The sequence below is a fragment of the Marmota flaviventris genome, chromosome 12 (assembly GCF_047511675.1).
Source record: "Marmota flaviventris isolate mMarFla1 chromosome 12, mMarFla1.hap1, whole genome shotgun sequence".
Classification (NCBI taxonomy): Eukaryota; Metazoa; Chordata; class Mammalia; order Rodentia; family Sciuridae; genus Marmota; species Marmota flaviventris.
In genome coordinates, this window is record NC_092509.1 from 72,210,093 (window position 1) to 72,235,823 (window position 25,731).

The 25,731-nt window shown below is 42.1% G+C and overlaps 1 protein-coding gene across 1 annotated transcript; it reads right to left on the reverse strand.

The window, feature by feature from the left end:
* On the reverse strand, nucleotides 1-24,305 carry Traf3ip3 (TRAF3 interacting protein 3). The gene is made up of 16 exons (XM_027934665.3): nucleotides 24,094-24,305; nucleotides 19,970-20,370; nucleotides 17,814-17,961; nucleotides 17,604-17,667; nucleotides 17,056-17,080; nucleotides 16,796-16,825; nucleotides 16,607-16,702; nucleotides 9,510-9,581; nucleotides 6,743-6,883; nucleotides 6,374-6,511; nucleotides 5,435-5,570; nucleotides 4,771-4,833; nucleotides 3,639-3,695; nucleotides 2,236-2,372; nucleotides 1,257-1,370; nucleotides 1-254 (listed from the first exon to the last, which is right to left on the reverse strand). The coding sequence occupies exons 2-16, from the start codon at nucleotides 20,309-20,311 to the stop codon at nucleotides 162-164; spliced, it is 1,656 nt and encodes a 551-aa protein (XP_027790466.1). The 5' UTR covers nucleotides 20,312-20,370; nucleotides 24,094-24,305; the 3' UTR covers nucleotides 1-161.
* Nucleotides 24,306-25,731: the final 1,426 nt, after the last annotated feature.

Genomic DNA, 25,731 nt, shown 5'->3' on the forward strand with positions numbered 1-25,731 from the left:
TCTGGTGAGGTAAAGTTTATTTATTTAGGCTAAAAAAATTGAAGTCAGAAATCCCAATTCAGTTGGAGGGTAAACCCAAGCTGTAAAGTACCCAAACCTTCTGCGTTTTTCATTGAGTTGTTTGCTGCTGATTTTTACTCCAGGCAGCTGTCACAAGTTATTCAGATTCTCAGGTTATCTTTGTTGGCCAGGAATACTGCCAGTGCTATAGCAATCACCACTGTCAGGATGGGGAGCCACTGACCACATTGCTTCTGTGTGGAGGGAAGGGAGACAGAAGAAAGCAGCCATAAGTCACTTAGAGAAAATATGGGCAAAAGCACCCCTTCCTATTCTAGCCCAATGGAAGACCGTGGGTTGGTGCTAGAAAAAGCTTTTTACTTCACTGTCTCACTTTCTGTCACCTCTCTTGGGATAAAACCACTTTACTAGTGGTCCCTGGCCCAGGGACCATGTCCAGTAGGGGCCAAACATTTAAATGCTGATGTGAAAAATTCAGATTGGAAAATAATTCAGCAAAATAATATTATTCTCTTTGTATGCCTTAGTACCTTTGTTGTCCTTCCCTGTCCTTGTCATCATGCTGGCAATAGACTAAAAGAACATCCTTTCATACTTGAGTTAATGCAGCTTGAGAATCCCTTACCTGAAATACTTAGGACCAGAAGTGTTTCAAATTTTGGAGGTTTTCAGATTTAGTAATATTTGCCTAGACTTTACCAGTTGAGCAGATCTCATGAAAAAAAAATCTGAAACACCAAATACTCTAAAATCTGAAACTTTTTGAATATCATGTCAATGCTCAAAAAGTTTTGTATTCAGAGAATTTCTAATTTTGAACATTCAGCTTAAAAATGCTCAGCCTATAGCAAATCTTTCCCCCAGGCCTTAAGAGTTCCACAGAAATTGGACTTGGATACATGAATCAGTGTTTCATGACTGCTGTACTTTCAGCATGGACTAAATCAAGCAGAATAGGCAGAGTATTCAGAGCATTTCTGATTTTGAACATTCAGCTTAGGGATGCTCAGCCTATAGCAAATCTTCCCCTCAGCCCTCAAGAATTCCATGGAATTGGACTTATGTACATGAGTCAGTGTTTCTTTCATGACTGCTATACTTTCAGCATGGACAAAATCAAGCAGAATAGACAGGATGACTAGATATTGACATGGGCTGGCAAATTTTATCTGTAAGACTTGGCTAAAAAAGAAATCATCCCACCACCATTTGTACAGGAGGATGGACCCTCTTACTCTGGGAGGTGGCTGCTGGTTGTGGTTCAGCTCTTCTCGACAGTGCTGCAGCTTACGCATGCAGGAGAGGTACTCGTCACTGAGGTTGTCTAACTCCGAATGCAGTTCTCTGCACTGGGGAGAATATCATCGGAGTCATCATCATCAATTCTATCTTGAGACAGAACCCAGGAAGGGGAGACTGCCCTGAGTAAGGTACTCCTTCATTCATTTTGAATGAACTATTCTCCCTTCCCAACCTTCCTCAGAATTTTTAGTTTGTACTGTCTCACTTGTTTTTCTCTGGAATGTGTTGCTTTAAAAAAATTGATTGTACTGCATATATTACACTTTATGTATTGTAAATAGTTTTATGTGACCAACCGTGTATGTACAAGTGCTTTGTAAATGGGGAGACCCAAAAATGAAATTCTTAAAGCACAAAAGACTTCAAAGTATTATAAGTTTCTTTTCTGGGAGCTGATTGCTAATGTGTGCTTTTAGGGATATATATGTATATCCATATGTACATATACATATATATGTATGTATGTATGTATTTAGGAAAGCTTTTGCTATTGAAAAGTTGCTGTGTAAGGCTTTAAGATATTCAGTGTGAGAAAAAGTTTGGGAAGTTAATATGTTTATCAAATGTGGGTTGAGGGTGTAGCATAGTAGTAGAGTGCTTGCCTACCATTTAAGAGGCCCTGGGTTTGATCTCTAGCATTACAACACACACACACACCCCAAAAATATGTTTATCAGATATGTTTTAGTTTGACTTTCTGAAAGGTAACTGTTTAAACCTTAAGTAGGGAATAAATAAGGAAAGAAAAATATTGACAGGTCAGTACAAAAGCAGACATTTTATATGGGCAATGGAAGACCTATGGACATCCAATCACAATTTAAACACAATTTAATCCCTGCTGTCTGGCTGTTCCTAGCAGTTTTCTGTGCCACACATAGATGAGCTCATGATCCTAGGTTAATGGCTCACCTCTTTTTCCTTGGCCTGGAATTGCAAAGTCGTCTTCTGCAGCTGGTCTCTGAGATCCCAGTCCTTCTCCTTCCCTGCACTCTCAGGCTTCACTTCATTGTGGGAGGGCTTTGCACTACACACAGGCAAAGCCTCATCTAAAAAAGCAGCCAGATTCTCAGTGATAGGCCCATACCTATGAGGAAGGATCCTGTCACTGAGTAAGACTCCTAGGAGTAGGGGAAGGGGAAGGAACAGGAAAGGCCTGACCTTTGGCTAGACTGAATGAAATGGAGTTCTCTGGCTTAAAGAACTCCTGATGGAACCCTGCTTAGCCTGAATGACACCTGGAATTTGAGCCCCTTGAGAGCAAGATTGGCATCTTACTTTACTTTGTATCCCCAGACCTGTCTGATATTTTTTAGTGAATACCTATTAATTTAATTTTTTTGTTGTATGCCACATGTTTTAATTTGTGAGGCAGGTGTTTCTTTTCCCTTACATCCTCATTTCAAAGTCCTGAAAATGGCAGTCATATCCTAGAATTTATCTAATGTGGTTAAAGATGGGTTTTCAGCCACCTTGCAGTCTTTTTTTGTGTGGATACCAGGGATTGAACTCAGAGGCACTTGACCACTGAGCCGCATCCCCAGCCCTATTTTGTATTTTATTTAGAGATAGGGTCTCACTGAGTTGCTTCACCATTGCTGAGGCTGGCTTTGAACTCATGATCCTCCTGCCTCAGCCTCCCAAGCTGCTGGGATTACAGGCATGCGCCACCTGCTCCGCACCTTGCAGTCTTAGCTTTGGCTGAAAAGAGCACTGGACTAGAAGTCAGAATTTCTTGATTATCTTAGCTCTGTCCTTGATTTGTGTGACCAGGGGCCTTTATTTTCTTATTCATCCTCTGTGGGTATAATGGCTTCTGCCTTTCATATTATACCCAGTGATTATGAGGAGAAAACAAAAAGCTATGTGTTATGGATAAGTGAGGAGCTATTATTCCCATGTATACATGATGAATTCTTTTCAGGAAGCTTGATCAGCAGACTAGTGCGAGATGACTCTTGCATGCTATGTGATTTGGGGCTGGGGAGTTGGATGTGATTTGGAAAATTAAGTGTGTAAGAATTGACATGAAATCCTGAGTTCAAAATCAATTTATTAAAATCTTCAACATAGACATGTTTTCAGAGAAAGTAGAAATTATTTTTCACAGCATGTATACCTCTCCGGAGAGGAGGCTAACTAGTTAAAGTGTCCTCAGGGCCAGTGATCAGTCCTTAAAAGACTCCCTTCTATTCCTGACTCAACAGACTCCCAGAACTGAGTGGGACTCCAAGAGATCATATAGTCCATCCCCCTGCCTCTAGCAGGCAAGGAAAGAGCAATATCTTAGAATTTGTGGTAGTAAATTTGCTGACCTTTCTTTAAGAGTTTCTCCTGTTCTTGAAGCTGTAAGGATTGATTCTGAAGCAGACCTGTTGGAAAACACAAGAAACTTGTCTGTGCTACTGCAAAGAGCCTCTTTACAGACCTTTGCTTAGAACCTAGTTAATAATATGCCTTTCTGTTATGAATTGAATTCTGTGCTCCCAAATTTATATGTTGAAATCCTAACCCCCAGTACCTCGGAATGTAACCATCCTTGGAGATAAAGTACAGGTAAAAATAAGATAGGTAAGGTAGGCAAAGTAACTGATCGAGTAACTGATGTTGTAAAAAGAGGAAATTTGGACAAAAGGAAGCTTATGGTCATCTTCAAGCCAAAGAAAGAGGCCTGGAATAGATCTTTCCAACACAGCCCTCAGAAGGAACCAACTCTACTGACTCTTGATTTTGGATGTCTAGCTTCTGAACCGTGAGACAATATTTTTCTTTAGTTTAGGTCACTCAGTCTGTGGTACTTTGTTACAATTTTATCATCCTTTTCTACTGTGTCTTTGTCTTCCAGGTCTCTGCTTAAATATTATCTCAGAATTAAAAGTCTCCCAGATGGCCCTACATACAAAAGTGACTATTTTCCCTTTAGCCTGCTCCCGCCTCTATAGCAGTTATTATAATTTGATGTACGTTCAATTTTTTCATGCACTGAACTACACTTGTTTGTAGACCTTTTTTAGAATATAAGAGAAGGAACTGTAAGTTTTGTTTGTTATTGTATCCTCACATTTAGTATGGATCAATAAGTGGTTGATTTTTGGAACCATTCCTAGTGAGATTTAAGTGACATATTCATATACATAATAAGTTAGACTACATAAGAAAAGAACTATACTAGAAAACCCAGTACTTTTAATAATCCATAATTATGGTAGAAATGCAAGTGGTTGTCATTGGCATGGAAGGAGAAAAGTAGAAAAAAAGAGTAGAGCCTGACAATATGTGAAAAGCTATGTAAGTGACTCCACGGAACAAGAAGTAGGTATAGAATGTACAGAGATAGGAGGATATGCCAGAGACTGGGCCCCTAGATCTTCCTCTGAATGAGTGTTGTGGAGCAGGACCCCAAGGAACACCAAAAAGCTTTCTTGAGAATCCAGAAAGGAAACTTACTCTGCAACTGCTGTATTCTGGTCATCAGGGCAATTTTTTCTTCCTCTGACCTCTTTAGTTTATCTGAAAGTGAAACAGTACAAACCAAAAATAGAAGAACCCAGCTTAAAGAACAGAATACCTGAGTATGGAAAGGAATAATTCATGCTGACTTGTCTATGCATCTGATAAGTGTCAAATGGAATTTGCCCTGTCTTCTGATTGTCCTCAGTTCTCAAAAGGTAGACCAGGTACCCCATCAACAACCAGGGGTATGCATCAACAGTGTTGAGTTGGACTAAGGACTCTTTTTATACATTATCTGGTCCTTTTAGCAGACACGGGCTAACTTGGAGACCTTCATTCTGCCTTGTATTTGAACTGACCTTTCCTTTTCAAATTAGGAATGTGGTTCTGACACTTGTGACTAATATAGGAATGGCTGTCATTTGGCCCAGAGGATGGGCTGGAGAGAAAAGAGCTCATGCAATAAGATCCTCTATTGTAGTAAAATGAATTTCCATCTTGGATGATTAAAGTAGTCCTGCCTTTCCCTCAAGGTAAAATGAAATCATAAGGCCAAGCAAACAAATGAAGGCTGAGGCTTTTTCTCCTCGCAGCTTCCTTTCTCTAAGCTCACTCAGCCATGGTTCCTGTGTTCCTGAGGCCTCTAAGAATAGAGTACCTTGAAGGTCCTGGGTATCTGAGTTGCACAGATCTCTGTCCCCTTGCAGGCGTTCAATCTTGGCCTGCAGTTCCTGGTGCTCATTCTCCAGAAGTCGCAGGGCTTGGTTCATCTGTGAGTCTCTACTATCTGCTCCCTGAAAGGAGGAGGGAAGGGCCAATATAGAAGCAGGTCTCATGGAAGAGGAAAATTACTGAAAATTATAGAATTTTAGAGGTAGAGGAGTATTAGGGTAATGGAAAAACATGGAAGTGTGTGTGAGCCACATCCCCAGCCCTATTTTGCATTGTATTTAGAGACAGGATCTCACTGAGTTGCTTAGCACCTCCCATTGCTGAGGCTGTCTTTGAACTCGCCATCCTCCTGCCTCAGCCTCCTGAGCTATTGGGATTAAAGGCATGCCCCACTGTGCCCGGCTATTCCTCACATTTTTAACAGTGCATTAGACTTCTGGTATTCACAAGGAACATATCTTAACACTTTGATAAATCTCAAAATTAAGTCATAGCAAGTCATATCTTTTCTAGATATTTTCACTTTCTTTTTACTTACCATTCTAGCCCTATCAAGTTTGTTTGTTTTGAGGATGGTAGAACAATTTTTTTTTTCATGAAGAATTAGGTTTAAGAAACTCAAACATCTTCTTAAGAATTGCCTTGTAGTTGACAGGAAGATAAGAACAACAGAGGTTGAGATGTGCATTTGGATAGTGTTATTCCAGTTGAGCACTTAGTTCATTTGCATGAATAGTGTAGGTATTCTTACTAAACTCAAAACTATCTCAGAACTCAAACAGGGAGTCTGGTACTAAGTGGGTAGTGACTGAGGAACTGAAAGCTAGATGCTCTGAGCTGCCCTTGGAGTCCCCAAGCTGGGAGCAACTTTTCTCACTACTACCCCCCTCCACCTTCCTGCTCTTCTTACCCCCAGTGCCTGTACCTGTAGTTTAGACTGAAGCACATGAAGTTGGCTCTCCAGCTCTCTGTGTTGGGTCCCGAGGGCCCTCCAGTCCTCTTTTAGAGACTCATATTGGTTCCTCCACTCTTCACATTTCTGCTCTGCCAGAGCCAGGGACCGCTGAGGGAGATCAGAGAGGAGGGAGTTTCAGTAGAAGCCTCCCGCACCAAGGCAACAGCTTGGTGGAAAGGTTGCAAAAGCACATTGTACCCCCTCAATTGTGTATTGTAGATTAATAAATTCTAGGTGTATTTATGAGGAGAAGGTTCCAGGAATTTGTGTAGCTGGACCCCTTGCTTCGTAGAGCTTCCCCCCGGATTCCTAGTCCCAAGAACTGTGCAGCATCCCCACCTGTGTGCTCTGCAGTTGCTGCTCTGCACTCATTTTCTCTTCCAGCACTTTTTGTAGTGATTCTTTGGCCTTCTGCTCATAGCTGTTTTTCTGGTCTTCCATCTCCATTAGCACCTTTTTCATTCCCCAAGGGGAGTATTTCTGTAAATTTGATGAAGTTCAACAGTTATACATTGAGCTTCTATGTGCCAAATACTGAGCTGGGATACAGAAATGAAAATTTGGTCTTTCCCTTAAGGTGGAGACACTAGTGATTTGGTTGGAGCTGAGCACAGAGTCAACTCAGGTGATCTGAGAGGTGAGTGCCATAGGATTTCTGTACATTGTACCCTAGGCCTTGTGCAGGCTTTTGGAAACCAGCATGTCCAAACAGAACTCCTATTTCTTTCTTTTTAAATATCTTTTAGTTGTTGATAGACGTTTATTTTATTTATTTATAGGCAGTGGTGAGAATCGAACCCTGTGCCTCACACATGCCAGGCAAGTATACTACTGCTGAGCCACAGCCCTAGGCCTAACTTTTATTTCTTTACCAGCTCTTTTCTCCTGAGTTTCCTAGCTCAGTGATCAACATCATTACCTACCCACTCTCCCAAACTTTAAACCAGGGAGTCCTCTTTAATTTTTCTCTTTCTGCCAGGAATTATTTGGTCTTTGAGCCTTGTCAAGTCATCTTCCTGAACAGTTCATACCTGTCTCCTCTATATTCCTACTGTTAACTTTCATAATTCAGATTCTAATAATTCTATTAAATGGGTTAATGCAATACTTTCCCTATCTCCAAGTCTTGCCCTTCTTCAGAACTTTTTTAGTGGATTCTTTTTAATACATAAGTCTGATCATGGTACTTGTTGTGTAAATCTCTTAGTGGATCCTTGATGTCCTAATGATCAGGTCCAAACTCCTTGACTTGCATACTTCCAATCCAGACTTTCCCTCCGTGCTATCACTGCCCAAAGGAAACTGCTTACAGATCTCCTGAGCATTGCTTTTTTGGCCTTTGCCATTTCCCAGATAGGTTCTTTTGGCTGGAGCCTCCTTACCCATCTTTTTTTCCTGGCTAAACTCACTCACACTCAAGATTTAGTCCAAGTATCATCAGTTCTGATGATAAATCTTCACTAACCATGCACCATTCTCCAACTCCAGGTAGCTTTTCTTAATGTTTACATAGTATTCTCTGTATGCCTTCATTATTTCAATCCATCAATTCATCTTTCTTCCTTACTGGATTGTAAATTCCTTAAAAGCAAGGTACATGTTACTATTTCTTTAAAAAAATCTTTACGGCTTCTGATCTGAGAAATCCAGAGTAGACTCAATTAATGCTTTTAAAATTAGTGAATTTAGATATTGAAATTATTCCTGGCTTCAAGATCAACAACAAGGCATAAGAACAGGGGCTGGGGTTATGGCTCAGTGGTAGAGCGCTTGCCAAAAACGTGCAAGGCACTGGGTTTGATCCTCAGCACCACGTATAAATAAATAAGATTAAATGTATTGTGTCCATCTACAACTAAAAATATATTAAAAAAGACATAGGGACAGATTTGTAAATTCACTGGAGGTGAGTTCCCTTCATCTCTGTGTGCTATGATTTGGTGGAAGACAGGCAGCTTTCATTGTCAATTCTGGACTACTCATGGGAGAAACAGAAGTCCAGATAATGAAAATTTAGGGATCAATATGAATCATTTCCATTTACCTTTGGAAATGTCTGAAAATTTGGGCTTATATATGAATAGGTCTTATATCTTTGGAATTTTTATTTAAAATAGGTCTTAATATTTTTGGAATTTTTGTTTCATATATGGGGGATGTTCCAGTTATTGGTCTTATCATACTGGTGACTGGCTAGCTTCAACCCCATAGAAAATGAATAGGCTGGCATTCTGGGTTATATGTCAAGACTCTTGGGAGCTTGATTGGCATTATTTAGTTTAAAAGAACCTAACAAAGCAGGCCAGATTGAAGAAAACAAAATTTGTGGACCAGAAAACCTATGGACTATATAAACTCTATTCTGGAAGACCCCAACTATACAGCCAAGACTATCTTATCAAATTCTAAATCAGGCCAAATTGGGCTGGGGTTGTAGATCAGTGGTATATATTTGCCTAGCCTGTATGAGGTACTGGGTTCAAACCTTAGCACCAAATAAATAAACAAAGACATTGTGCCCATTCACAACTAAAAATATTTTTTAAAAAGGGATTAGGCCAAATCAAGAGATTGCTGAAACTGGATAATAATGTCACAGAAAAGCCAAGAGTCACATTCTTACTTTCTTGCAGAGGTTATTACTAGAAGAAAGTTGGTCCTGGAATGAAAATAATTTTATGAAACTTCTTTATAACATGCAACTCATCTGTTCAAAGATTGGGACCTGAGAAGGTTAGCTGGGGTGTTGTGATTTTTTTTTTTTACTAAGCCTCTCCCTACAGTTTTAGGTATTTTCAAGGTTCCTCTGGAGCTAACAATAGAGCTAACAATAGCTAACAATAGAGCTGGTATTCCTTTACAGGATGTAAAAGGAAAGATACTGGGAGAAAGGTGCAGATAGTGATATGGCAAATTGGTACCAAATATGGTACTAACGTGAAAATGGTCAAGACAGAACTGTGTAAAAATAGGTATGTTAATCGCTATTTGGTAACATTTCTGGAAAACAGGATTGAGGTTCAAGCATTCTTCAAAAAAAAAAAAAAAGCATTCTTCTCATTTAATTCTAGATTCATGAGCTGGAAGTATCATTCAGAATGCTTACCTGGGTACAGGTATAGAGTTGGTTTTCCAAGGACCTTAGTTTGCCCTTCAGTTTGTCCTCATTAAGCTGTCCCTGAAGCAAATGGGAAGAGGAGTTAATAAACTTGGGCCAAAATATAGTCTGCAAAGAGATTAACTCAATATTTCTAGCCCACTGCTCAACACATAGTCAGTACTCAAACATTTATGGAACTGAGTTCTTTCAAGAGGTTTGGGAGGAGCACAGATGACAAAGATATGGGGTAGAAAAGGATCTTCTTTGGGAGGCTAAGGCAAGAGGATTGAAAGTTGGAGGTTAGCCTCAGGAACTCAGTGAAATCCTGTCTCAAAATAAAAAATAAAAAAGTCTAGAGATGTAGCTAAGTGATAGACCCTGGATTCAATCTCCAATATGGAAATAAATTTTAAAATAAAAATAAAAAGAAGAAGGAGAAGTAAAAGATCTTCTTCTCTTTCTCTGGGGTAGGACAGGATGCATCAAACTGGTTCCCCAAATCCTCTTTTACCTTGAGGTTCACCATCAAATGGTCTTAGGGTATTTTGTAAGGGGCCACTGGAGGGAATGTTTCTAAGCTGTCCTTCCTTTTTTGCATTACCTCCCTCCTCACCTCATCTCAGTCTTGTACCTGGACTTTTCTCATAAAGTATAGGCCAGTAAGGCTAGAGGAGGAATTTTTATTCTTTTCCTTATTCCCCCAAATTTATATGTTTAAGTTCTAACCCTCAGTACCTCAGAAGGTGACCATATTTGCAGACAGAATCTTTGAAGAAGTAATCAAGTTAAAATGAGGTCATTAGTTGGGCCGTAATCCAACATGACTGGTATCTTTATAAAAAGAGATCAGGACACCAAGATATACCAAGGAAGAGAATGTGAAGACAGAGTGAAGATGGCCATCTGCAGCTGAGGAGAGAGGCCACAGTAGAAACAACTCTGGGGACACCTTGATCTCAGACAAGTCTCCAGAACTGCAAGAAAATGAATTTCTGTTGTTGAAACCACCCAGGCTGTAGTATTTTGTTATGGCATCCTTGAAATACAATCATTCGTTAGTGTCCACTGGGGATTGGTTTCATGTTTCCTCCTCCCTCTGGGATGCCAAAATCCATGGATAGTCAAGTCCCTTATGTAAAATGGTGTAATATTTTCATATAACTTGTGCAATCCTCCCATATACTTAAAATCATCTCTAGATTGCTTATAATGTAAAAGCTATGTAAATAGTTATTACTGCTGTATTGTTTAGGGAATACTGACAAGAAAAACAAGAAAAAGTTTCTGGATTTTTTTTTTCAATTAGTTTTGATCTGAGGTCAGTTGAATCTGAGGACGTGGAAGCTGCAAATAGGTAGGGCTTGCTGTACTAATGCACTCTCTATAGCATACACGTACACACATACCTATGACTCAGAATGAGAGATTCTTTAAGAAAGCAAGAAATGGAGGGAGAGATATTAAAACAGGATGGGGGCAGGGTAAGGTACGAATACTTCCCAGAAAGTCACATTCTATTTCTTGACAAGCTGGGTCAATCTTATGGCATTTATTTATATATTTGTTTATTTACTTATTTCCCTCTCCCTGTCCCTGTCTATGTCCCTCTGCCTCTGCCTCTGTCTCTCCATCTCCTTCTCTGTCTCTCTTTCTTTTTGGTGGTGATAGAAATTGAACCTAGGGCCTTCTGCATACTAGGCATCTAATGGCACTTTGGACATTCCAAGGGGGATTCTGATCTCAAGGCTGGGAGTGGAAAAAAGTGGGCAGAAAGGGCCATTCTGTTTTTCAGTTTGTTAGCATTTTAGCAGAGTAGTTAATGATTTCCTTGTTGCTTTGTAGGCTTGTGACTTTTTTTCCAGGTTGCAGTTTTGTTCTTCTAGACTTGAGTTTTATTTCAGGTATATCTGTCCAGTGGGGTGGGGAGTACCATCAGTGATGGCAAGTTTTCCGGAGAAAGGATCATGGGCCTCTTCAGAAATAACTGGTTTCCATATTCTTTTTCTAATTTTTTCCATCCATGCCCTGGGGGACACTTGGGGGGTCTTCAAATTCCACTTCTCTTCAGGTCTGGGATGCTGTGGTCCATTTCAATTAGACAGCTTGGATGTTTCTCTGGAAACCTCATAGTGTTTTCAGTTTATAATGGTCTAGGGCCCAAGACAGGATCTCTGTTATGAGGTCTGCCACCCTGGATGAGTGTCAGGGTGCGTTGGGGGAGGCAGGAAGTGGTATCTCACAGCTCCTGTTTTGATCTTGTTTGGCTGATTCTTCTAACCATTGGGGCCAGGGGGTGCCCCCACCCTTTCTCCTTCCTGTGTTACTCAGCTGGGCCTTGCAAAAGCAAAAAACATTGCCAAAAATAATTTTTTAAAGTGCCTCCTGCTATTAATGTTTTTCCCAATGTCTCATGAGAGAGAGAGCCAAGAGTTAGGGATTTGGCATCTACAATAACCACAGGGCTTTGGGACAGATAAAAGAGATGGATGAACACTTCTACTCTTTGGGTCTTGGAGTAACTGGTAAAATAGCCTCATTCCCCAAAGTGGCCTGTGCATTGAAAATCCACAGGCCCTGAAATCAACTGTCCGCATACCCTACTCCCCTGTTTAAGATCTTCTAACTCTGTGCATTTTTATTGCGTACATTCTTACTCTGTAGAATGTCACCAAACCCTCCAAGTTTAAGGATTACCTTGCCATAGTTTGGAAAGAAAACAGGCCCAAGGCAGTATTCCTAAAATTTCCAGTCTCCTTTTTGGGTAGTTCCTTTCTCCCTGTTCCACAGTATGGCTTTAAATCAATATTTCGTCTCTTCCAACTGTTTTTGCATTTTAGCCCAACACCAAATTACTTTTCCATTCATGTTGCAATACAAAACAATTCATGAGAGCCCCTTCAGTGGGGATGAAGGGCCACCCAAGTCCAGGGCTTGACCAAAATCTCTTGTCTACAACTCTGCCTTCCCAGACTCCCCAAGGCAGGCAGGAAAGTTGCAGCCAAGTTGTTGCAAATGGGCCATGTAAGTTTCTTGGTCTGAGCCCCAGTTCTCCTCACGCTGAAGCCCAGTATTACAGTATGTGGGAAGAAGCATTTCTTACAGGCCCATTGCTGACCTGGGCCCAGAGGGCATAGTTACCCGCCCCCCACCCCCCACCCCCAGTAGAAAAGGGAGCAAAGTAGAGGCCATACACACCTGGTGCTGGTCTGAGGGCTTCTGCTTCTGCTTCTGCTTGGTTTTCCCCTGTCTCTGATCTGTTCCTCAGAAACAACACCACCTCACCACAGAAGTACCAGCCCACGGTTCATCTGTCTGCTTTAGCAGAGCTCGCTTGGGGCTTGTAGCCAATCCCCTACTGTGCTGTGTCATCTTAAGATCTTAAGATCTTGATTCCGCTTTGTAGATGTCTTTCTTTTTCTTTTTTTTTTTCTTCTTCTTCTTCTTTTTTTTTTTTTGGTATTAGGGATTGAACCTGGGGTACTTAACCACATCCACAACGCTTTTATTTTTTATTTTGAGATGGAGTCTTGCTAAGTTGCTTAGGGATTTGCTAAGTTGCTTAGGACTTTGCTAAGTTTCTGGGACTGGCTTTGAACTGGTGATCTTCTTGCCTCAGCTTCCCGAGAGGCTGGGATTACAGACAGGCATGTGCCACCACACTTGGCTAACCTTGCAGATCTTTTATTATTTTTATTTTATTTCTGATACTGGGGATTGAGCCCTGGGGCACTTTACCACTGAGTTACATCCCAGTTCTTTAATTTTTTTTTGAGATTGGGTCTTGCTAAATGCTGAGGCTCTTGCTAAATTGATGAGACTAGCCTTGAACTTGTGATCCTCTTGCCTCAGCCTCCCACATTGCTAGAATTCCAGACATGCACCACTGCTCTGGGTTCCATTTTGCAGATCTTAAAATGCAAGAGTTCCCTGCTTTCATTTTTTTATATTGCCCAAAGTTGAACTTTCTCTACTGGCTGATCTGCTTCTGCTCTCAAGGTTTGGACCCAGCTCAGTGTTCTCAGCTACACTTCAGGACTGTGGTATCCCAAAAGCTCAGAATCAGCTTGGAGGTGGAGGCAGACAAAGGTGCTGATTCTTAGGGTCCTAATAGAGAATTTTCTGTGAGCTTCTCTGCATGTGAAGTTGGAGATTCAAATCACGGAGGCCAAATGGAAAAAAATAAAGTGTGTACTGGGCTGGATGTCAGAGTCCCAGTTCTGGACACATTCATCCAATTATTTTCCTCAAATACTAGACTGGTACTTTCACTGAAGTTGAAGCTGTCATGGGATGGATAGAGAACTGAATTATCTTGTTTTTGGGAAAGCAAAAGCCTTCAACTGAACAGCCCAAGACTGTTTTTCTTAAAAACAGGAAGCTTCAGGCTTGGGGGTGGGGACGGAGAAGAGAAGGTGAAGATTGGGAGGGGTGGGAAGAAGGAAAGGAGAAAACCACAGCCAGAGGAACTTCTGCTCTTGGGCTGTAGCATGGAGAAGAAGTCCCCCCTCGGAGTCCATGTCAGAAATATTTCTTAATGTATCTTCCCCATTACCATCAAACTTTCTCTAATTCAAACTCTTAAGTGTGACTTACCTGTGCTTTTACAAATCTCCATCCCCACCACCCACATCCAGAGCCAGGTCCTTGTCAGATAATCTGTTGAACACAGAACTTATCATTCACTTTCAATTCAGTCCCACAGATAGAGATGAAGTTCCTTCTAAGTTTTGGGTAGACTGTTCGGTGTAGGATTTTAAACCCAAATAAGATATAGTTACATTGCTACCCTGCTTCTTGCCTGTAACAGTATTTCTCAAACTAGTGGTAGTAGGCGTTTTCATAGATCTCTGAGATAACACACAGAGACATGCAGCCTGAATCTAGATATGTATATATCTTTCCTTTAAAAAGGGGTCCATACATAATATTATTCAACAGTAATAATTCTAGAAACCTACTTAAAGTCCTTTCTTTGGTACTGCTCTGATATTATCCCTTCATTTTAGCCACACCCAATGCTCTGCCATTCCTTTATCTTTTTTAAAAAATATTTTTTTAGTTGTCAATGTACCTTTATTTTTTATATATTTATATGTGGTGCTGAGGATCAAACCTAGTGCCTCACACATGCTAGGCAAGTGCTCTGCCACTGAGCCACAACCCCAGCCCGTGATTCCTTATCTTTTGCACCCTTTTTCTTTCTGCTTTTTTCCCTATCTGCACTCTATTCTGTACTGGTGAACTCCTACTCATCCATTAGGACTCAGCCGAGCTATTCTTTTTGCTGTGTGGGAAATTTATTCTGATAGAATAATTATTTTTTCCTCTGTATCATGTTGTAAACACTGCTGTTGCAGCCTAGTCACACTATTTTGGAGTTACTTATTATGTTTGCCTCTTCCTGGCTAAACTCTGAGCTCCTTAAGAGCAAGGACTTGACTTCTTTTGTTCCTGAAACCCAGAGCCCAGCATAGAGTAGGAACTTATCAAATGTCTGTTGCACAAATGAGTGAGATGATCTTAATTTAGGTCAGCACTGGAAACCACCTGGCACACACAGCTGTCTGCCCCAGGCTCCTATTCTGCAATGAAAATTATTTCTTTAGCAAGCAGGAGCTCTGGTCACAGACTCCCAAATCCTGGTTTGATGAGTGACATGAGGAGGAAGGGCTGAGCTTAGGAAGTATTTTGTATCACTGCAAACTTCTTAGCTATGTTCTACACCCTCCTGATATTTTCCTCTGTGGAGATGAAAGCCATCTTCCTGGTAGGGCGAGGTTCCCCGAGGCTTGTGAGGGCTCCTTTCTGCCTCACTGCCCATAGTGTTTTATACTCTTTATTATTCCCTCAATATACAGATTTCAGAATGAAGTCGGAGGACCATGGGAATCTTTGAGATCCTTTCAAGGGATGTGCAAGGGATCTTTTCCAATGAAATGTCTGTGTGAGTCTGAATATTTTCCATATACTTCAATCAAAAGAATGTATTCTAACAAATTGAATTTAGAAGCAAATAAGAAAATTTAGCTGTCTTTTGTTCAGCTAGACATTAAAAGGGTTTACAAAAGTGTAAAGCAATGCCACTCTTATTTTTTTGTTTTTGAAAACATGTTTTTTAAATAAAGAATCTGTAGTTTAAGTTAGCATGCAATGGTTTACTATTATTATTTTAAAATTAATATTTCTAAATATATTTCATTTTTTTGAGGTACTGGGGTTGAATTCAGAGATATTCTACCACTGAGATACATTGCCAACCAAATTTTTTAAAATTTCCTATAGGGTCTTGCTAAGTTGCTGAAATTGGCCTGGAACTTGTGATCCTCCTGCCTCAGTCTCCCAAATCTCTGGGGTTACAGGCATGTGCCATTGTGCCTGGCTATTTCTCATATCTTTGTATTGTTTATGCATTTGCCTCTCATAGAAAATAATGAGCTTTCTAAAAGCAGGAGCCTTGCCTAAAGAATCTTAGGATGTCCACTGCTAGTCCAGTCCTTACTAGGAAGAACATGGTCTATGAATATCTGTAGAATGAATGGATTAAAATTAGAGGCCAGAACTTTAGTTCCAGTTCTGTTACTAACTAGCTGTGTGATTTTGGACAAATCACTTGGCCTCTCTGAGACCCAATTTCCTCATGGGAAAAATAAGATTAAGCTAGATCATCTCCAAGGTCCCATCCCATTCTGACATTCATGTCTATGCTGAGTAGTGGGTGCAGGCTGGCTTGAATGAATATTTGTGTGGATCCCCTATAAAAACCGTTTGATATTTACCATATTCAGTAATATAAGCTATACTGGGAACTTCCTTATGTTCTTCCTACAAATTAAAAAATGGACCTTCTTGCTATTTTTGGTCCCAAGTCTTCCCAGTGAATATAGCAGCATGACCTTCAGTTGAAGACCCATATCATTAATTACTGTGACCTGCTTGACTTCTAAGTCTGAATACTATATCCTCCATTTTCTGCCTTTTCTTAGTTTACTCCTGAACAGTGAGACCATTCCTTCTTTTGCAGGATGATTTGGAAAGAAAAATGAGATGGGCTCACGTAGATGCCCACATAAATTCTTTCAAAACAAGGATTTTTATTTCCTTACCTTCCAAGAGCTGTCAGAGGCCCGAATCAGGGTAGATAGCAGGTCTTGGAGAATCACCATTTTCTGCTTTAGGACCAATTCCCTTTGTAGGGCCTCCTGGGGTCGGGGGCAAAAATGCATGAAATAAGATTAACCAGGAGAGAGAGTAGTAGATGAAGAAGGTTAGCAGAGAGGTCACATGCCACTTACTTTGAGGTACTCAGAAAGTTGGATGATTTCCTAGAGAGAAAGAAAAAGAAAGTTCCTTGAAACCATGGATCATAGAACCAAAATCTGGGCTAGCTTGTGTGGAGCTAACGTCTTCTTCATTGGGTCTCACAGAGGCCCACTATGTCTATGCTAATTACTCCATTGCCATCCTCCACCCCTCTCAGTTTATCATGGAATACCAGAGTGTCAGAACTTAGACACCATCTGATTCAACCCCTTCAAGATGAGGATGTTCGTACCTTATCCAGAACTGCGACTCCATAACTGAAAAGAGAAGGGAAAAAAAATGACAATGAACCAAAGAAGTAAGTCAGGAGGCAGTGGGTTGATTCCTTCTGGGCTCCCTTCCGAAGAGCCAATAGAGCAGGGAAGGGTCCCTTCTTCTTCTTTTTTTTTTTTTTTTTGATACTGGGAATTCAACCCAAGAGCGCTTAACCACTGAGCCACACCCCCAGCCCTTTTTAAATTTTCATTTAGAGACAGGGTCTTGCTGAGTTGCTTAGGGCCTCCCTGAGTTGCTGAGGCTGGCTTTGAACTCACAATCCTCCTGCCTCAGCCTCCTAAGGTGTTGTGGCCCTTCTTTTTAAATTAAGGTAGACATGGATATTTGTTGTGTTCTTTCTTCACTTTACCTGGTGGAGGTATTCAAGTAAAGTTTAGAAGAGAAGAGAAAATGAAATTTGATGGGGGCCAGCATCTCTCTCTCTCTCTCTCTCTCTCTCTCTCTCTCCCCTATGTGCCACGTGACGATACAATGAGAAGGGCCAGGAATATGAAAGGGACTCACCTGGTTTGCTGACTGGCGTCATTCTTAATTGTTGGCTGTGCCTCTTCTGTCTTTGTCTGAGTACCTGAGAGATGGAAGAGAAGGTGATTGAGAATCCACTGGGAGGAAGTGAAGGAAGTCAGGAGGGAAAAGGATTTTTCACTGCTGATGACCTGAACTGCTGTGGCAGAATTCTGTGTTCTGTCATTGAGTGAGGGAGCTTTGTCTTACCACGATGGTGTTTGTGAGGTTTCTTGATGGGAGAGTCTTGTGGTGGAAAGGCCCTTGCCTGTGAAGAGTGGTGGTCAGCCCCAACTCTCTGGACACTTGAGAGAGGGCGATGTGGGGTTGGAAAGACATTGGTGTTGGTCCCTGTCACCTGAAAAACAAGTAAAGGCTGCTGAAAACCACTTTTTAGAGCTTCTTAGGGAAAGATTCTCCAGATGAATGTAGAAAGAGGAACCAATGATCGTGTCTGTTGTAGACTGAAGGTGTCCTAAAATTCATGTTGAAATTCTATTTCCTAATGTGCTGGTATTAGGAGGTGGAGTCTTGGGGAGATAATTATGGATAGTAGCCTCTCTAGGAAAGGCAAATGGGGAGCTGGAATTGTCTCTAACCAATCATTGGTTTCAGCCATTTACAACAGCCAGTGTGGTGATGTGGAAAGAGAACTGGACTGAATGGGGAGGGAGACATGTGGGTTCAGATCCTGCCTTTTCTACATATCAGTCTCCTGTCTATATAGTGAGTTTCTAGAGATGGATTTCTTCCTGTGAGTCATAGTTGTGGAATTGCTGAGGTGTGAAGGGAAGGTAAAGTTGGGAGTTGAAGGAAGGAGTGCAGCAGTTGTAGTCACAATTTAGTCTGTTATTTTTGTATTTATTTTTCCTCAAAACTAAAAAAGTTGATATTGGTAGTAAAACACAAAAAGGACAAGATGCTGAGTGAGGTGGTTCACACATGTAGTCCCAGCTACTTGGGAGGCTGAGGTGGAGGGATCACTGAGCCTAAGAGTTTGAGACCAGCTTGGGCAACATAGCGAGATCCTGTCTCAAAAAGTACTCCTCAAAATGAAAACAAAACCAAGCAAACCACAGCAGTATTAAACAAAAAGAGCTAAGAAATGTCATGTAACTAATTCAATCTCAATGAAACATTTAAAAATTGATAGGCGGAGGTAGAATTCTTTTTTTTTTGGTGCTGGGGATTGAAACCAGAGCCATTAAGTCACATCCCCAGCCTTTTTTATTTTGAGACAGGGTCTTGATAAATTGCTTAGGGCCTCACTAAGTCACTGAGGCTGGTTTTGAACTTGCAATCCTCCTGCCTCAATCTCCCAAACTGCTGGGATTATAGGCATGTGTTGCTGCGCCTAGCCTTAGAGGTGGAATTCTATAGATAATTGTATTTTCTGTTCTTATATTTTTCTTCCCCCAAAGTATTCAGCAACCTTCTTACTTAGAAAAGGTAGTTGTTTCTCTTTGGCAACTGGGCTCTAGAATCATTTCTCTGAATAGCACCTCCAGTTGAGCATAACAAATCCACTATTAAGAAATCCCGACAGAGCACCTACTCCGGGCATGGCACCATGCCAGGCATTTCCAGGAAACACAGTGGACCTGTTCCTCCTATCAATGTGTGCACAACATGGGTAGGAAGACAGAGATGGTTTGATGGCTGAGGTAATCTCAGCAGACCCTGATTTTTTGCCAGCACTGCTCTTTTCTGGGACAGAAGAATGGACTCTCTATGAGTTATGTAATCGTAGAGGATTTATAACCTCCCAGACCCACAGAGAGCAGAGGTGGCCTGGAGAAGCTAGGGAAAGCTTCCTGGACTAGATGAGTGAGGCCTTAGTTTAGTGAATTTAGAAGACTTGTCATGTAACAAAAGAAAGAGATAAGTTGGGCAAAAGCCTCACAGAATAGAGGATAGATGTGTGGTGTGTGTGTGTGTGTGTGTGTGTGTGTGTGTGTGTGTTTTGGGAGAGGGTATCAAGAGGACGGGTGTGGGTATCTGGCATATAGTAGGCATTCAGGGAATATCTGATGAATAATGGGTGAATGAATGCTGTAAGGTAGCTGTAGAAAATATGTATAGATTCCACGTATGTGGAAGATAAGTACAGATTGCTGAAATTTGAACTGTTACTAGATAATGGCTATGAAATTGTCTTAAAATTTATTTTCTCTCTCCTCAAAGGCAAATGTGAAACAAAAAAGAGCTAAATGTGAAACAAAAGCACTAAAACTAAAATATCTGAATGAGTAAGTGGCTAATGGAGACTTGACTTTATGACTAGAGAAGAAGGGATTTAGTTTAAATCCCACCCCTTGGTATGACCCCTACCCCCACAAAGCAGTGTGTCCCTGGACATGGCCCACCTGCTGTCCTGGAAAAGAGATCCTGTTAGCAGACGAGGCCTCCTTGAGGACAGCTGCCTGGCCTTTCTTCCTGGAGGGAACTTGCTCCCTGGCCCAGGGACGCTGAGCCTGGCCTTTCTCTTCCACTTCCAGGTTCCTCCTCCTGAAGAACTGCAGTTGTCGCGCTCTCTGGAGCTGCTCTCTGTGCTGAGTCCTTAGTGCCTTCCCCACCTGGCGGCAAGTAGTCACGTTGGGGCGACAGCGGCGACTTTCACGGGTCTCCTGCCGGCGCTCACACTTGGCCTCATAGCTCTCAGCCCACCGGGCCAAGGCAGGGGAGGGCCTGGGGTCTGGGCTGATCATGATGACCTCTGAAGCACCTGTTGTGCTTGGCTTCCAGTTCCTTGAATAGCTGCCTGGATCTGCCAAATGCCAAGAGGGAGGAGCCAGAAGATGGGCAGAAAAATGACTATCTTCCCAAATCAGGGGGCAGAAATAGCACAGGGCTCTATCCTGTGGGTTGAAAACTGAGGATGAAGTGGTTTCACACTGGGAGTCAGGACTCCTGTGCTTAATCCTTAAGGAACTCATAAAAATCTAACAAAAGCAATTTCCTGCTTCTAGCCCGTGTCCCACCTCTGTAAAGTGCACTGCCCCCTTCTTCCTTGACTAAACATCTCACTATTCTCTAAGTCAGGGGAACTTTATAAACGATTGATAAAAATCATAATGAATTGATAGCCTCTTGAATAGCAGGTGTGTTTATTTTCTAGACTTTTAGAAAAAATTAATTTCCCCTTCTTTCCTACTAATCTAAAAGGAAAGTGGGCATCTTGGCCTAAGTTGTTACTAAAATAGAATGATACTTCTCCTGACCTGGAGGGATAAAAATGCCCCCTCAGGAAATGATCAGGCCTGTGACTGACACCCACTGCTCCCATCTTAGCCCTCAGTAACCAACTTGTGGGCCCAGACCTTGTGTGTTTTAGGAGGGAAGCCTACCCTAACTCCTCCATCATGACATCCTGATGTTGTTCTACTGGCATCTACTACCCGGTGGCCGGGACTGGGCCCTGATTCTCAGGTGAAGATCAGGTCAAATCAGTATTGGCTGAGCATCTGCCACATGCCCAGTATCGACCCACTTCAGAGCATCTGAATTAACATCTCTTGGAGATGAGAGTTACCACACTTTTTAGGGTCATCTCCCTTTCAGGGTTGTCTGTTGCCAAGTTTGCTTTCCTAAGCCCGGATGCAGGTTGTGACTTCTAAACCAGTAAGCACATGGATTATACCTCATAAAGCTCCTCTAAACAACAGAGAAATAAAACAAACATGCAAAAGCAGTAACCCAAAGTCCCCAGGGAACAAGAGGCCACCTTTGATATCCCTCCACATGGCCTTGCCTGCTGTCCACATAATACCCAAACCCTAATCCCCTCTTCCTTCCTGTGCCTCTCTATCCTACTCTCCTCTACCTACCTTCTGTAAATTTGTTTATTCTCCTAGAAATCGCTGGTAGCTTTGTTGAGTTGGGAGTGGAATTGGATGAGCTGGTTTCTGAGCATCAAAAATTCTGTGCCCTGCCCCCTCTGCTCCCTGGAGTCAGACCAGGCACTGATGAAGGAAGAGGTACTCCCCCTCACAGCTGCTGCCTCTTCTCTCCGACTCATGACTTCATTACCCACGGCCCTGGGAACATAGTTCCTGGGTGGGTCAGAGGAGAGTATCTCAGCTTCACCAGCCAGTAGGCATTTGCCAGCTCTGGCCCTTTGGGTTTATTTATAAGCCAAACAGACTCAACAGGTAGCAGCTTCTCTGCTCCTTTGTTGGGACTTCACTGCCCATCCCGGCTCAGTCTGGAGTTCTGCAGGTTTTGTTTCTCTTTCTCTGATCACAGCACTCATTCCCAGGGGACATGGGTGGAGCATTATCACTCTCTGGAGGGGTATTATGTAGCCATGCCTTGGGTACTCTCAAATGCCTGACTTGAGGGCTGGAGGGGCACACTCTGGCCTTGGGCACTGCTGACCCTAAGAAGAATTGTGAGATTGTCAATATTTATCCCCTACATATCATCTTTGAATGGCTTTTTTTCCTCCCTCCTACTCCTTGGGTGTCCCTAGACATCCCACCTGTTACTCTGTTTATTTAAAAACTTAGTAAAGGGAGCTGGGATTGTAGCTCAGTGGTAGAGTGCTTGCCTAGCATGTATGAGGTACTGAGTTTGATCCTCAGCACCATATAAAAATAAAAAAATAAAATAAAGGTATTGTGTCCATCTACAACTGAGCAGAAAACAAAAAAATAAAAAAACCAAAGGATCAGAGAGGCCCATTTCATGTTAAGTTATAAATGGCACGGTGGAAGAGACTTGAAATTATGTGTACACAAATTCCATGTCCAGAACGTACACTTGTGGCATCCAGAAGTCATAGCCCCTGGTTATTCTGCCATCCATGGTGGAGGAGACTTTGCTCTGTGGTGTGACTCTGTGGACTCATGTCCTAGCTCCATTATTGTCTACCTCTGTGTATTTTTAGACAAGGTATTAAATGTCCCAAAGCCTCAGTCTCCTTATTTATAAAATGGGGTTAAAACCTATCTGGAAAGATTATAAGAATTAAATGGCAAAATGTACATCATGTACCTGGTATATGGCATACAATAAATGATAGGTTTCTATATTAATAAACATAGTTATTATTATCCTTATGTTGGTGTTGAATACTGAAGATTTGGTGCTGTAAGAGAGAGGTCCCAGGCTAAAGTACTCCCAGGGCTAAGAATGCTTGATCTCTTTCTCTAATTCCCCCAACCCTTTCTCTCACTGAAGAAACATATTGTTTTCCAGATGGAGGGGGTATGGCCCCAGCTTAAAATCACCTTTATTTCTCTAATCTTTGTTTGGGGTTGGGCTACAAGGAAAAAGGACTTCTCTGTGGTCCCAACATAACCACCATCTCAATTAGGCCAAACAGAATGGCAAAGAAGAGACGGGGGTGAGGAACTGGTATCCAGCTTACCTGCACTGCACTATTAAAATGTGGGGTGTGAGGTCCTTCTCTATTTGGCCTCAAGTTACCTTCAGCTTTGCCGTGGAGATAATTTATCCAGTGTTGAAAATTCCCCTACCTTCCGCCTATTAAGAGGAAAAGGCTGTTGGGGAGAAGATGGGCCTGAGATGAGGTCCCTCTGGATGCTTCACCTAGGCCATCTATAGGTCCACAGAACCATACCTGCTCCATTCTGCAACCTCAAGGCCAGATATTGGGATTTATTACTCAAGAGAGGAATTGAGGTAGAAATGGCCCCTTAGAGAAAGGAGGATTCCTATATCCCCAGGCCCCCACACCTGGTAGAATTTGGAGTGACCTAGGTGAGTGGAGATATATCTGACCATACTGATTTTCTTAAGAAGAAACCATGTGGGATGGCTGATGAACTAGAATGGGCTATAGACACAAAAGGAACTGATCCTTAAAGAGTTCAGAGAAAGGTCATAAGGCCACTGCTCAGGGTTTCTGGCAGCCTAACAGGGCCCAGTTGTAGTTAGGAAGAAGGGGTGGTGCTGGCCGGGGGAGGTTTTCCTCACTGCAATAGGGAGAAACCAGGGTGCTGCTGTGTACTTTATTGTGGCTTGTCATTGCCTTTCCAAGTTCCTGCTCTTCTTCCTGGCCATGTGTACAATAGAGACAATGGATAGCTACCTGCATGGGTCTGGACTTCCTCATCCAGAGCTCTCAGTGTGAGCTGAGGGAGAGGGTCCTGTCCCCAAGTTACTGGAAAAGTAGCTTCATGTGAAAGGATCCCTGCTTTGAAGGGAACTATAAAAGGTCAGTTAATTCATGCTGCCGTCACAGTAACCTAAACTCCAAGCCATGTGTGACCTACTTCTAATCTAATGGATGGAGCAAGGGAGTCATGGGAGCTGTATCCCTGTGCCTGGCCGGGGCCTCAGGAATCCCATGCAAGATGCTTTCTTGGTTACCCCAACCCTCAATACTCTTAAACCACACCACCCACTCCTATGTTTCCCTCCCTTCTATTTTTCCAAACAAGCTTCGATGGTGGAGTGCCTTCTGCCCCACCCCAAAGTCAACAGTCCCAAACCTGACCCCAAAACTCCTTTTTTTTGCAGTTACCTCTAGGTCCCAGGCTCCAGTATAAGCAGCTCAGGAAAACATTCCAGTTCTTGGACAGATCTTGGTTCTGGTCTCAGGTGGAGCATGGCAATGACTGGGTAAAGTGCAAGTTGTCAATCCATGTTTCTGGGCTCCCTTAGCATTTCCCTTCTTGGTACTGTCTTTCTTTTTGCACAGCAGCCTCACTGAAACAGGAAACAGACAAAGCCACAATGCTCGCAAACCCCAGTTCCTCTGCTCTCCTTGCAATCTGAGTGGGCCCCTGAGCCCTGGGGCCTCCAGGGCTGGGCTGAGGAGCTCCTCCCATCAGAGGGCACCCCAGCTACCCTTTCTCTTGCTACAGGATTGGTCTGAGCTCTTGGACAGTTTCAAGTCAAGATCTGTTTCCAGGATTAGACAAGGATGCTCCTCTGGGTCCCATGCCAACTTTGCAGTTTCTTTCTTTTTTTAAAAAATATTTATTTATTTATTTTTTAGATGTAGTTGGACACAATACCTTTATTTTATTTATTCATTTTTATGTGGGGCTGAAGATCGAACCCAGGGCTTTGCACATGCTAGGCAAGCACTCTACCGCTGAGCCTCTACTGCTGAGCCACAACCTCAGCCCCAACTTTGCAGTTTCTATGAGTGGAAAATGCCTTTTTTGTAGTAAGACCTAGATGAGATGTTCTCAGCATAGGTTTTCACGTGTATTGGGTAGTTCTCTGTGTAAGGTTTTTCCCTTTCCCAGGTTGGATTGGGAAGAGATTTCATTTTTCTGAAGACCTGGTGTCTTTTGCAGAAATCCAAGGCCAGCTCTGGGTTTGCTCCTTCTTAAGCAATGAAAAGGGGCTGAAAAGGAAGATGGCTGAAGATGAAGAGAGGAGTAGCAGGCAGAATCTGGTCAAGAAAATTTCCCAGTCAATTAAACTAGGAAATTTGGGGGAAAATAAAAGGAATCTATATGCATTAAAAAGAAACTATTACAAATGATCTAGTTAGGGAATTCCCAAGAAGTTCAGGATAAAATAATGGAGAGGGCACTGGATTTAGACAAGCTCACTGAACCGATTTGTAAACTCGTGTAATTCACCTTGTTTAAATGAGAGACTCACTACGGTGATTGGGTGATTTATGTGACGCCTCTGAGGCAGGTAATGAACTGTGATATCATTTATTGCCAAATATGGTGGTACACACTTGTAATCCCAGCAACTCAGGAGGCGGAGGCAGGAGGATTGCATGTTTGAGGCCAGCCTCAAAGACTTAGTAAGACCCTGTCTCAAAGCAAAAAGGGATGGGGATGTAGCTCAGTGGTAGAGTGCTTACCTTTCATGTGGGAGGCCCTGGGTTCAATACCTAGTGCCACAAACAGACAAAGATAACATTTGTTAATCTGAGGAGTTTATTAGGATCCTCTATACTGCTTCTACTTCCTCTATTCTCTGAAGAGAAAAAAAAAAAAAAAAAAAAACGAGGAATAGGCAGTTGAAAAGAACAGGATGGATTCTCAAACACTAGAAAGCAAGACAAAGGACATTCCTTCAGGATGACACAGTAGTCCAAGGCTGGTATCTGGAGTTTGACATACAGACATGGAATGAGTAGAGGATGGAGGGGTCAGAGAGTCCAATGTGGCTGAATAAGAGAATTTCA